The sequence below is a fragment of the Hydra vulgaris genome, chromosome 01, assembly GCF_038396675.1.
Source record: "Hydra vulgaris chromosome 01, alternate assembly HydraT2T_AEP".
NCBI classification, from domain to species: Eukaryota; Metazoa; Cnidaria; class Hydrozoa; order Anthoathecata; family Hydridae; genus Hydra; species Hydra vulgaris.
In genome coordinates, this window is record NC_088920.1 from 25720625 (window position 1) to 25735485 (window position 14861).

Sequence of the window (14861 nt, forward strand, 5' to 3'; positions counted from 1 at the left end):
ATTAAATTGTAATCAACTTTTCAAAATAAATCAATATAAAAATTAAAAACATCTGGATACATTTGTATTTAGTTCTTTAAAACTATGATGTTGTTTTGGTTCTGCTGGTTTTCTTTTGGTATCAAATGTACTTTTCTCATTAATCTAAATAAGAGAAAAATAAAGATAAAATAAGAGAAATATTATACAACAAAATACGAGCTAAAGATACAAAATAAACATAATTTTTAGTTTCAACTTTGATGCTACAGTTTTTCAGTTGCTTGTTTATTAATGAAGCATTTTGTTTTTAACAATAATTTTTTTTATACTTACTATAACATAAAAACTTAAATAGTGGCGGATTCAGCATAAGGCAGACCTTAATTCCCCCTCTTTCACGCTCTCTAATCCAGTCACCTGGCGCCCCCTAAAATATAAGTATCTCATTACAAAATTCTGTATTTATTTTAAATGGAAATAGAAAACTAGGTAACAACAAACCATTGTTTACATACCATATGGCACCCCCTCCCCACTTAAAACCTACTTGCCCCAGCTCTACTTTCAACGATGTGTATACATCAATATCTCCGGTAATGACATCTGAACAAAAAATAAAATATGTACATCCCTTCTTAATAGAGAAATAGATGACATCATGTTTTCCTAACTTGTCTATACTCTACAAAATTGATTTGACTCCTTTTACATCTGCTTATGATGAGAGAAGATTTTGTAGACTAAAGATTATTAAAAACCTGTGATCTGTGATCAACAATAACAAAACAATGTCTTTTTGGATTGACATTAAATTTATTCGAATGTGAGCCTACTGAGAGCATTGACTTTGAATTATCAATAATTAATTAATAAACTAATTTGCTTTAACCAAGCAGGCACAGACGTCCATAAGATGTCTATACAATGCCTTATGGATGTCACAAATCTGTATAATGATCTTAAAATTTTTAATTATCACTCCTACACTGGATGCATTAGCTTTAATGATAATGCAGACAAAACTTATGTCAATTTTTTTTAAACATTTCCATGTATGACGCTAACTTTCCTATCATTGTAAAATTGATAAATCCAACAAATATAAACAATTCTTAGGTGACCAAGGAATTTAAAAAATCATGATAAAACACAAGCTTTATATAAAATATCTTAAAACAAAATCATCTGTAAATGAGAAAATATATAAAGAATACAAATACCTATTTGAAAAAGTTCGTAAAACTTAAAAAAATAAGTACTCTAGACTCATAGATAAATTTAAAAATAACTCAAAACGCACTTGGCAAATAATGAATGAAATTAGTGGTAGACAAAAAAGATGCTCAGGTTCCCTCCTTCAGACGATTATAGTTGATAACAAACATATATGCAAATCAATAGCTTTAGCTCATGAATTTAATAAATTCATTGACATTGGTTCCAAACTAGCAAATAAAATTCCTTATTCCAATGCTACATTTAGAGATTTTTTAGTACAGATGGAACTGCATTGGTTCAAATGAATTATCTTCTGAACTATCTTTTCAAGAGTTTGAAAAAGATTTGAAAGATTTGAAAATTTTAGGAGATTTGAAAGAGCTTTCAAAACTCCTAAAATTTTAAAAGGTGACCAAGCAAGTATCAGTAATTATTACTTAATCTCCGTCCTCTCCACATTTTCAAAAATACTAGATCATACTATGTATAATAAATTATACAATTATCTTCATTCTAATACTTTTTTATACAATTATCAATATGGCTTTAAATAAAATAATTCCACAGAATAAGCAATTATCAAATTTGTATGTGAAAACTCTAACTCTTTTAAAAAGTCCTAATATACATTAGGTATTTTCATCAACCTTTTGAAAGCATTTGATACTGTCGATCATAAAATTTTACTACACAAGCTAAAATATTTTAGAATAAATTGCTAAGTTATAAAATGGTTCAAAAGTTATCTATCCAACCATAAACAATTTAGGTTATCTATAAAAGTCAAGAACAATAGTGGTCCATTTTGAGGCCACTATTGTTCTTGATTTTTATAGACAACCTAAATAAAGCCTTGAATTTAATGAGCATCATGTTTATTGACAACACTAACTTATTCCTTTCCGATAATGACATTTACAAATTCTTCTAAACTATGAATGAGGAACTTAAAAGTATATCCAAATGGTTTAAATGCAACAAACTAACTCATAACATTAAAAAAACAAGTTGGGTTCTTTTCCACCCAGTCTCAAAAAAAGCTTATTTACCTTGAAGTTTGCGGTAAACTTTTTATTGATGATGTTGAAATAAAAAAACATTATGTAACAAAGTTCTTAGGTGTTTTTTTTTGATAAAAATATCATATAGAAAACGCATATCAACTATATTGATACAAAAATTTCTAAAAATATCGGAATTTCATATAAAGCCAGAACATATTTATGTAAAAAAAGTCTTACTCAACTTTATCACTCATTTATTCATAGCTATTTAAATTATGCTAATTATGTTAATTATGCATGGGGAAACACTGAAAAGTAAATTAAAATGCCTTTATCACTGTCAGAAACATGCGATCTGTTTAATAAATTTTACAGATCAATACACTCATTCCATACCATTTTTTATTGAAATGAAAGTTCTCAATATTTATAAGCCTAATGTTTTTAATGTTTTATGCTTTATCTATATGTGGAATAATGACATATCTTTACCTGCTTTCAAAGATCTCTTTTGTTTAAAACTAATAAATAAATATACACTTAGAAATAGTAATTTTATATATGAACCCTTGTGTCAAACCAAGTTTAATCAGTTTTGTATTATATATTGCGCACCCTATCTTTGGAATAAAATTGATTTGTCCAATTTCAATATGTTTTAATTGTAACAATACATTTTTTTAAAAACTTTTATTTTAAAGACGTCCAACGAACATTCTGTACAGAAAAAAATTTGTATAAACAAGCAAGAAAGTAAATTTCTTTTTTTAATGCTTGCTTTTAGTAATATGTATAGTCTAAATATGTTTTTAAACCATCGCAATTATATTAAATGTTTCCTTCTTTTAATGAGAATTATTAACCAAAGTAAATTAGCAAACTCAAGTTGTAGATTGTTTAGTGTCTTTGACATACTTAATAGTTATGATAAAAGGCACATAAAAGCATCAATAAAATATATTTATAACAATTGCGATTCTCAAAAAAAAAATTTCCAGGGGGTTATTATGACACCCCCAAGCCCTGCCCCCCTACTCATTCCCTTAGCCCCCCCCCCTTCCCATGATGCTTAACCTCAATCCGCCACTGAATAGTATATTTAAAAAATACTTAATTTAATAAACATAAAAATTTATTATTATTTACAAAAATACATTACATTATTTTAAAAAACATTATTATAACATAATAAAACATATAATAAAAACATAATAAAACATATAATAAAAACATAATAAAACATTTATAATAAAAAGATAAAAAAAGAGTATTACAAGTTTAGTAAAAATAAAAAAGATTTTTGGTTAAAGTAATGCAGAAATATAAACAATACCTTAGTATCAGTAAATGAAAACATTTTTGGCAGGGGTAGTGCAGAGATATAAACAGCAGTCCCAGTCTATTGAAATTAAAAGTATTTTTTATAATGAAAAATAATTCAACAGCATGGCAAATGCTTCACATTTAAAGAAATCTTAAAACATTAAAAAAAATCTTAAATGTCATCCAACAAACATCTAAAAACAAACAAACATCTAAATGTCATCTAAATATCAAATAATACAAAAAAAAAATCAAACATATTATAAACATCTTTAAAATATTAATTGAATTTAAATGAACTTAAAAATATCAAAATTATAAATGCGCAATATTAAACAATATAACCATGACACCAATGATAGTCTGCTCAGCCATAGTTAAACATGTTGTCAGTCCAAATATAGCATTCATTCCTTTTAACTAGAAACAAAGAGATCATTCTTTTTAAATATTATTAACATATTAGAATATATTATAATATATTAGCATCTGTTAATTTTTGTCTGACATGTCAATTTATAACTAAAATCCATCAATGTGAGTTTAACATTTTTCAATGTGAGTCTAGTACATGTCAATGTCAATATAACAAATAATCAAAAGTATAATTATCATTGTGACTATAATGAAAAACTCAAAGTCAAAAAAATTTTATTAATAGGATAATAAACAAGTATGGTTTTTTATCATGTGTAAAAGAGCTTTTCTCTGCTTTCGCACTCATTTATTCCCGCCGAGGCCCAGGTCACTGATTCCCTGATAGTGTAACGCTGACGTAATACTTTCGTATTAATCATGCAGAAGTTATTTTATTTTAAAGCGCATTAATTCCTTTAAAAAATTCATGCGTCAAAACGAATTCAGTTTATTTATTTAGACTAGAAATGGTGTCTCAATGAAAATACTCATCTTGGGAAGATGTTATTATGCATCCAGCTACTGTCTTGTAGAAGGCCTCCTAGGCAAACACTTGAGGGGTAAACAGATTCTATCTGTTGATCAGCTTCACACCCCTTCTTCATCTATTAGGCTGGCGCAGATGTAATTTTAATACATTGTTTCCAGTTTAGGAAGTTGAATGCTGGATCTTCTTGACTCAATGCATGGGTTTTGCTTGTGTCTCTGTTTTTATGACTAGGCAACTCATCCTATTATCTCCTAATGAGGGTACAGCTCTAAAACTCAGTTTTATGGCTCTGAGGCCGGCAGGTAGTCAGGTTTCCAGAACTTTGTGGTAGCTCTCAGAAAGGCTGATTGCATCAACAGCTGAAAAATATCAAAGTATTTACAGTGCCATGTTGCGCATGAATGGTTTCTCTGTTTGTACTTTTGGTGTGCATTTTCATATTTGGAGCCCTTTGTTACGGCTTAGGGTTTATTAATAGTAATAAGGAAACTGCTTGGGCTATTAAACAGTGTTCTGATTACTATCTATGCTTTGAGTCAAGTTCTTTAACAAGTTTAAAAATGAATAAAGTACCAAAAACTATAAAACAAAAAAAAACCATCATCATCACCAAGTTCTCTAAACCTATCATCCACTAATATTCATGGTCTTCAAAGTAACTTTTCTTCTGTTGAGTCTTATCTCTTGCAAAGTTCACCAGACCTACTTGCTCTTTGTGAGACTAATTTGAGTTCAGCTGTCTCATCTTGTGACCTTAGTGTTGATGGTTATCTCCCTTTAATTCGTAAAGACTCCAATAGTCACATGCTTGGCCTGGGTATTTACATTCGTAAGAATTCACCCATTTGTTGTAAAATTGACCAAGCCCTCTCTCTTTATCCATCAGCTAATATAGTTGTTGTTGGTGACTTTAATGATCATCACACTGAATGGCTTGGCTCTAGTGTCAGTGACTCTGTAGGCATTAAAGCCCACAACTTTTGCCTTTCTCAATCCCTAACTCAAATAGTCAACTTCCCAACTCGCTTTCCACACAACCCAAATCATTTACCTTCTCTACTTGACTTATGTCTTGTTTCTGATCCAAGTCAGTGCTCAGTTTCTCCACATTCACCCTTTGTGCTTCTGATCACAGTCTGATCTCTCTAAAATTATTATCTCATTCTTCTTCATCATCTGAATCCCCCTATCATTGTACCTCTTACAACAACCTAAATGCTGAGTGGAATTCTTTTCTGTAATTTTCTTTGTGATGGCCCTTGGGTAGAAATCTTTTGTCTTCCTGCTGACAAATGTGCTTCTTACATAACTTCGTGGATTCAGGATGGCATGGAATCTTTTATTCCCTCTCGACAATTCCAGGTCAAGCCTCACTCTCCTCCTTGGTTTTCCTCACATTGTGCCGTTGCGATTGCCAATCGAAACTGTTACTTCCATATCTATCAGCAAAACAATTCTACAGAAAACAGACATCTGTTTATTACTGCTAGAAACCATTGTAAAAATGTTTTGTCTAACGCTAAAGCCCTCTATACTCAGGTCATGAAATCTTGTATTTCATCACAAAAACTAGGCTCTCGTGACTTCTGGAGAATCTTTAATAGTATCAATAATAAGGGCAAATCTGTAATTCCACCTCTCTTGTATGGTTCAGACTTTGTCACCTTGCCTAAAGACAAAGCTGAATTGTTTGCTAAGAACTTTTAATCAATATCATCTCTTGATTCCACTAGTTTTGTTCTACCTGATATTGCCAACAAACAGGTTGATCCATTGCTTGACATTCGTATCTCTCCAGCTTTTGTATCTAAAGTGATTTCCTGCCTAGACTCTTCTACAGTTTGTGGTCCTGACAACATACCTGTTATAGTCTTGCAGAAGTGTTCTCCGGAGCTGTTGTCTATACTTTCAAAACTATTCAACAAGTGCTTATCAGAGTTTTGTTTTCCAGCCTGCTGGAAAGTGGCATCTGTTATCACTATTTTCAAAAATTCTGAAGAGCAATCTGATTTGTCTAACTACTGTCCCATTAGTCTTCTTCCTATCATAAGCAAGGTTTTTGAATCTTTAATTAACAAACACTTAATCTATCATCTTGAATCTAATAACTTACTTTCTGATCATCAAAATGGATTTTGATCTTCTCGTTCTACAGCTGATTTGTTAACAGTAAAAACCTATAGGTTTTATTGTGCATTAGATAAAGGTGGAGAGGTTAAGACCATTGCTCTTGACATTTCAAAAGCTTTTGATAAAGTTTGGCATGCTGGACTTCTCCATAAGCTTTCTTCTTATGGTGTATCTGGTAACATCTTTAAGATTATTGAATCCTTCCTTTCCAATTGTAGTATAAAAGTTGTCCTCAATGGACAGCACTCTTCTTCTTATTCTGTTACTTCAGGGGTTCCTCAAGGTTTAATTCTTGGCCCTATACTCTTTTTAATTCACTTTAACGATCTTCCACATATTCTCACATCTAAGATGGTATTGTTCGCTGATGATACTACCATTTATTCTTGTTGTGATTTGGGGGCATTTAAGCTTGAAAAGGATCTTATTTCTGCTAAAGCATGGAGCTCACAGTGACTGATGAACATCAATTCAGATAAAACTCATTTTTTTCAGCCAATCGTTATCGCAATAATTTAGATCTTCCTATATTTATGAACAGTAATGTACTTGATGAGTCATCTATCCTTCATCTTCTAAGATTAACTCTTACTTATATCAAATCTGTTGCAAAATTAGCATCTGCTAAGGTTGCATCTTTTTATCAAGCTCGACACTTTCTTACTTCGGATTCTATTCCCTATCTCTATAAGTCTCAAATCTGGCCTTGTATGGAATACTGTTGCCATATCTGGGGCGAATTTTCTAATGATGCTCTTTCTCTTTTAGATATGGCGCAAAAACCGATTGTAAACATAGTTGGACCTGCTCTTACAGCCAACCTCCAACCATTATCACATTGTCGTAATGTTGCTTCTCTTTCTCTTTTCTACAAAGACTATAATGGGCACTGCTATAAAGAGCTAGCATCTCTTGAGCTATCTACTAAAATTTATTCTTGTATTATTCGCCATTCAATTTAGTCTCATCCTTTTTCTGTGACTGTTCCTAAGTGCTCCAAAAAATCTTATTTGTCTAGTTTTTTTCCTCGAACATCAGTTTTTTGGATTTCGCTTCCTTCATCTTGCTTTCCTGATTTATATAATTTGCAATCTTTTAAGTCGTCTGTCAATCATTATCTTGCTCTACATTCTTCATCTATTCTCTTCCAGTAACTTCCAACTCTAATTAGTGTTTGCTTGCAGCCTTGTTGGAAGTGAAGATGTTTAAAAAAAAAAAACTTTAAACTTTATTAACTTATTGAGTTACAATATTGTGCGGTGTAGTGGTTAATAAATTTGATCGTCGTGCCTGCGCTCCGGGTTCAATCTCTATTGGAGTCTATTTTCGTTTTTTTCAGTATATTTTTTTGTTAACTAACTAATTGATGCTAATATATTAATGATAATGAATATTAATATAATAAAATAATAGTTAAGTAACTCATTTAATAAATAACATAAATGCATGTAACGTCTTGCTTTTAAAGAAAAACGTTATCGTTAATGCTCTTACTCTTAAGTCCTTAATACAAGGGGGGGGGGGGGGAGGGATAAAAGGAGGAAGGGCAGAATTTTAGTCTAGTAAAAGGCAGGGGGGGTTGTTTAATAAAAGGGGTAGTAGGGACTTTTTATGATACAATATAAGTATTTTTTATAAAAGAATTTAGTTTATAAATTTGAACTAATACTTTTTACAAAATACGCTTAAAACTATTTAATTAACTTTCTTAATTAACTATTTAATTCTTTGTGGCTTGTGGTCAAATGCGCATTTTCAAACAGCTGATTTAGCATATTTTCAATAGGATTTAAAATGCTGCATTTTTTTAAAGCCTATTTATAATGAAAGTTTTTATTTTGATCGGTGACTGAAAGAATTATTTTCTAATTTTTAAGGCCAATATTCAATGATTTTTTTTTTTTAGTTTTGAGATTTAAGGTTTTTGATGACAATACTGAAAAATTAATAAACGGGAAGGTGGGGGGAGGGAGGGAAGGCAGGGGTCTTAATAAGCTTGAGGTGGGTGGGAAAATTTTCCAAAAATTAATAAATGCCCCTCCATTTTATTAGGGACACGAGAGTAATATAAATAAATAAATAAATATTTATAGAGAAATCCTTTAATGAAATTTTTTAACTTATAATATTTTATTTTCAACATTTGTTTTAAGTCATTTTAATTTTTAATTTTAATTCTTTTTCACTTATAAACACTCATTAGGTATGCATAATATATATAAGATTTATTTGCCTTCAACAGCTTCACTTCACTTCTCAAAATAATTATCATCTACAAGTGTAAAAGGTAGCTAAAAAAGGGCACCACGGGCGCCCATGAATTTTCTAATATACATACATGTCTATATAATTCAGGCAAAAACTAAACTAACAACAATTTAAAAAATAAAACTAAACTAACATTAACAATTTAACCATGAGAGTATGGTGAAACAAATATAGATTATGAAAATAACATAAAAAACCATTGCTGAAAATTATAATCTTGGAAAAACCAATCTGCTTAAAATATAATGGGCGTCTAGAAAAACCATTGATTAGATTATAGATAAAGATCATACATAAAAATTCGTTTTTTGACCAAAATTTGTATAAAACATTATTATTATTTTTTTGCAGCTTCAGATTACTTGTTTTTACAACTTTGAAATCAAACATATAAAGCGCAATAGTTATAAAAGTATATCTTTAGATTTTAACAGCAGAGTTATTAAAGGAGTCAGATGTTAATGCTTCATATGTAAAAAAGCTTGTGAAACCTTTAATAGTAAAGAAAATGAAAACCTTTTTAATATCATATTTCAACTTAATAAACGAATAAAGAAATGATGAATAAAAAAACAAATAAAAATTTGAAAAAAGGCCATGAAAAAGTCAGGTCAACCTGAATGAACTTCTTTAATATGAGTGTTATAAACCTTTGCATTATCCCTGAAGCAAAAAAAAATTAATAAAAAAAAAGACTGAGCCAACTTTTGCTTTTGGCCAATTCACCTAATAATGTTTATTTTGCTTTAAATAGATTTTTTGTACTGTGTATTTTGCTCCGTGTATTTAAGGCAATTTATCAGTATTCAAATTCTTTTATTTGGAATTAGCATGATTTTGTCAGCGTATTATATCCAAACAAGAGCTTTAGTTGCTATAATTTTTATTGCATCAAGTTTTTGTAATGTTTAAAGAAACTTTTATCTTTTTTATATGTTCAAAACTTTTTTATTACCCATAATTGTGAATTTCAAGAACATAATTTTTGAGTCTTTGGATCAATTCTGCTTAACAGCGTTAACTAAATTTTAGTTAAAATTTTTTGAAAAAATGTCTTAATCTACTATAGATCCTAGTTCTAATCAGTTCTAGCGCATATTAATTTAATATAATTGTCAAAACACAACATTTCTATCAATTTTCACAAAAAATATTAGAATTCGGACCAAGAAGGCGCTTATAATTAAGAAAAATTAATCAATAAACAATCAGAACATATCATATTATTAAGCCATGGTGTTCATTTTACCTAAAAAACGTATTTACTTAAAATGAACAAGCAATTGTGATTTTAATAAGATTTAAAAAAAAAAAAGAATCTTCAGCCTGGGTTTTTTTGCTACAAACATTTTTATTTTATGTTACAACCAAATTTATCATTTTAATTTTTTTCGTCTTCTCATGATTCACAGACCTGATCATTTAGTGGAAATATGTTGTAGTCAGCAAAATATTATACAGATGTTATAATTATTAAAAATCAACTTAACTACATCGAGCATGGTTTTGGTATACATAATACTAAATATATTAGGAAAACACATTTTAAGAACATAGAACCAAGGATGCTCTCAGTGTAAAAATAAGGTACATTTAAAATTACTATAAAAATTGTTATAACTTTTTGTATATATGCTTATCTCCCAAGATCAAAGGGAGGCAAGTTAAAAGGGCTACCATTTAATCTTCTTCACAACCCTCTTTCAACCCACTCAACCCCCCTGGTAATACAATGCTTGATAAGAATCTTGCTACCAGAATTGTTAGGTAACATCTTACTACCAGGGATGTGTTAAGTTGTATCTTACTGCCAGGGTATGTGTTGGGTTGCATCTTTCTACCAGGGTATGTGTTGGGTTACATCTTACTACCAGGGATTTTTTGGATTGCATTTTACTAACAGGAATGTTTTGGGTTGCATTTTACTACCTTTTGATTGATGAAAGATATTTTATTGAAATGAATTTTAACAATTTTAAAAAAGCTTTTATGCTATGGCCTAATACTAATGAACTTTAGCAACCAGTGCAGACATATACTCATCAGAGAATTACGGTAAATAAAAATATTTACAGAACTAAGATAGAAACATTATCAGATAAAAGAAACAACATTTTTTTCTTCTCAATTAATATTAAAGAAAAAAAATTGCAGTTCTTAAAAAAAACACTTTAATAATTGGGATATGTTTACCTTAAGTTTGTTGATCATCTGCTGATGTAAGTCAAACTCTATAAATGGAAGAATCTAAAAAAACATAGAAAAATAGGTAATCATATTTTATCATATTGTTCTTTGAGTACAAACAACTTTTATTAAACTTAAATATTCAACTATTAATTAAATGGTCATTTTGTAAAAGCTTAAAAGATCATTTAACAAATATAAGAACAAAAATAAAGTTAAAATATAACAATTACCTGCCCCACATTCTCAGCATTCGATTCTTCTTTATCTTTTTTTTTACATCGTATTACACTGTAATTTATAAAAAATAGTCGCATTAAAAATCTTTAGTTACTAATACAGAAATATATAATAGTAGTAAAGAAAAAATATAAATAAAATACAGAAAAAATATTTGAGATTTTTCTAAAATAAAAATAATTTTTAAAATGTACTTAAATACAAATTGAAAAAAAACTTTTAAATAACAAAAAATCTGACCGTGCTTGAATCATACAGCCAGATCCTATAATTGGTAGATCTTCTGGTAATTCAATGGTTGAAAGTATGACATCAGGAACTTTGTCTTGCCTAAATGTAATTTTTTTTAATAGTCATGTCATTAATAGAAGCATTTATAACTTATTAGCTGTCTGGACCTCTTAAAAACGGGTCTTGGTCTATTCCACACTGACCATTTATAAACTTATTCCTTACTTCAATATATTATAGTAGGCTGTAGAAATGTAATTATTTTTTATTTTTTATTTTTATTTTTTATTTTTATATATAGAAAAACTATACATATTGTCTACCTTTTAAATTTATGAAAAAAAATTTTATTATACATTTAACTTTAAAAAATTTTTAACGCTTAAATAGTCTTTGCATGAGCCACTATTTATCAGGGATTTGTATATTAGTACCTATCTAAATATTTAGAATACCTGCATGTGTTGATCAATTTCAACTGATATAAAAAAGTTTAAAAAGCATGCGTTAATAAACTTAAAAATATGTGGAATAATGGACTCACCATATTCCATACCAACTGTTTCCATACTTATTTTTTATAAAATTGTTTTATTTCAATATTTTTTAGTAAGTGGTAAAAAATAAAAAAATTTTAAAATCTTTGTTTTGAGTTAATGATTAATAATCATTACTTTATAACTTCTTATTGTAAAATTTGAAAACTTCTATAACAAAAAAAAAAAAAAAAAGGGACGGGCTTATTAAGTTTTTATTAAAATTATATTAATAACCTAAGCACATTAATAACAAGTATCTCTATCATGACATTTGTGTAACAAATTTCTCCTGATGTTTTGATGTTCCAAGATTTTTTAAAAACTCTCTTTCTTTCGTTTGTTATAGTACATAATATCTTTATATATTTTATATATAATATATAATATCTTTATATATGTTATATATAATATATATAGAACTTTTAAAAATGTTTTATTTTGTATTTCAGAAAATTTGAAAAAAAAAAAAATTATAAAAATGTGCAAGCGATAGTATTTGAACCCCTGCAATACACATCACAAGCGCAGCGAGCTAACCACTTTGGCCACTCAGGTATACTATACTTGAAGTTTTTAACCTTATTTATTAAGCAAAAAACTTTTTAAAACGGCAAAGAAATGCTATAAATAAAATTAAGGAGATATTGCTGCATGCTTACACTTTCATCCACATTTTCTTATAAAAAAAAGTGCTGCAACTCTTTCTTGTTATTAACTCAGGTATAATGAGTTAAAATGCCATGAGTTTCGTGTTAAAAACGCACAAATGAGTTACAGCAGCAGCGGCAGCATTAAATTCAATATTAATATATAACAGATTGTTGCATATCAAAATACATAAAATCATACTTGCACAACAAACACCGTGATAATGTGACTGGTAAAACAAAGTCAGCATCATTGTATGGAACATGGCAAATATTACAACTTGGAAGTGAAGGTTGTGAACTTGATATAACAGAAGATGAGTCAAATTCATTTTGTCTTTGTATTTTTCTATAAAAAATCAAATTTCACAAGATAAAGTAATTCCCTTTGCTTCATTATATAGTAAAATACTATAAATTAAAAATATATTCACTGTTTGAGTGAGATTATTCAGCCATTTTATATGCCAAGTGATTTCAAAAAAAAAACAAAAAACATTACATTAAATAATAAAAAACCTTCATTAAAAATTAAATAAAATAAATAAAAATTGAGAACCCAGAATTTTATCCATTTAAAGAATGTTTTTGTAACAATTAAAGGGAAACAAAAGATTTTTTTCACTTTTTTATTGATTAAGTGACTGACTTTGCTTGAAAAATTTAATCCAATCAAAAATAGCTTCTTGTAAAAATGAATTTTAAGAAATAAATATTATATAAAACTTATTATTTTTTTCTATTATAATTACATAAAAACATGGTGTAAAATGAAAAAGATTTGATAAGTGATTTTCACAAATTTATTACGGCAATGTTTTTATAAGAACATTAAGAACTCTATTTTGTAGGATACATTTAAAATCATTTATATATATATTTGTATATATATGCATTTTTAGTTATATTATTTATTAAAAAAATATGTTATTAATTTTGTTTTTCAACTCAGAAAAAAATAACAACCTAGCTTGCAGTAATTTTTTATTAAATATAAGATTGACTGATTGTACACAAGTCATAAAAGGTTAATAACCAGTTATTAGTTAATCACCAAACAACTTAAACATTGATTAATAAAAACTATATTTAATTAAAAAAAAATTTTTAAAGCTGATTGTAGAATATTATAACAAATATACTTTACACCACATTAGACCAAAGAGCAATGAACCAAACAAACAAAATCTTGCTATCATGTAATTAATTTCTTTGACATAAATGTAATATACATACTTGTGTAAGTTTTCTTCCTCAAGAGGCTCCAAACTGCAATGAAAGTCACCTAAAAATTATTAACAAAAATAAAAAAGTTAAAATTATGCACCAATGAAATTACAAAACAAAGTAAGATAAGTTTTTTAACAGTGGGTTTGCTAAGACATTTTTCTTTGAATTACATCAGAGGTAACTGTTTTCATGAATTATTTATCATTAAAAATTTTTTAGAACTTATATTATCAAATAAATACTGTAATGGTCAAATAGAAGCATTAGACTAAAAACCAACTAAAGGCATTAACATGAGGATAAATTAGAGAATGTGAACAGTAAAACTACAAACTATTCATTGTATGGTAAATCAAGATTCACCCTACAGTTCCCCCCCCCCCCCACTTTTTCCTGATGCAAAAATAAATAGTACAAACTTTATATTTATTCAAAAAATTTTCTAAATTAATAATCTAATAACTTAACATTTTTATAGAAACTAAAAATTTAAGAACTGTTTGATGATATTAATAAAATCATTTATTAAAAAAAAAAAAATTTAAACATTTGTTAAATTTATCATTTTTTTCTTTTCCTTAATTTTTCCAAGTCTTAAATTGGGTAAAGCACTTAAGAACATACTGTTTGCATATAAAAAAGAAACATCAATCAAAAAAGAAAACAGATATATATATATATATATATATATATATATATATATATATATATATATATATATATATATATATATATGTATATATATATATATATATATATATATATTATAAACAAAAAATAATTATTTAATTGTATCAAACCTTATATATTTATAAGTATTATACTATTTATATTATATCAGATCTTATATCAAAATGAAACCTAAAACTTTTTCAACAAAAAAATCTATAAAAACTTGTTCAAGATTGAATACATATTAATGTATAATAATAAACAAGATTTATTTTGATTTTGA

At 27.9% G+C, this 14861-nt stretch overlaps 1 protein-coding gene across 4 annotated transcripts in view; it reads right to left on the reverse strand.

The window, feature by feature from the left end:
- Nucleotides 1-14861, reverse strand: part of LOC100200894 (C2 domain-containing protein 5) — an 84547-nt gene that overhangs the window by 16715 nt on the left and 52971 nt on the right. For 3 of the 4 annotated variants that reach the window (XM_065787770.1, XM_065787768.1, XM_065787767.1), the window contains 8 exons: nt 13913-13961; nt 12879-13025; nt 11500-11589; nt 11253-11310; nt 11026-11079; nt 3873-3947; nt 3538-3603; nt 61-144 (listed from right to left, as the gene is read on the reverse strand). In XM_065787770.1, the coding sequence (XP_065643842.1) occupies nt 61-144; nt 3538-3603; nt 3873-3947; nt 11026-11079; nt 11253-11310; nt 11500-11589; nt 12879-13025; nt 13913-13961 (623 nt within the window). The remainder of the gene's footprint in view (nt 1-60; nt 145-3537; nt 3604-3872; nt 3948-11025; nt 11080-11252; nt 11311-11499; nt 11590-12878; nt 13026-13912; nt 13962-14861) is intronic. The other variant, XM_065787769.1, reaches the window with a different exon arrangement.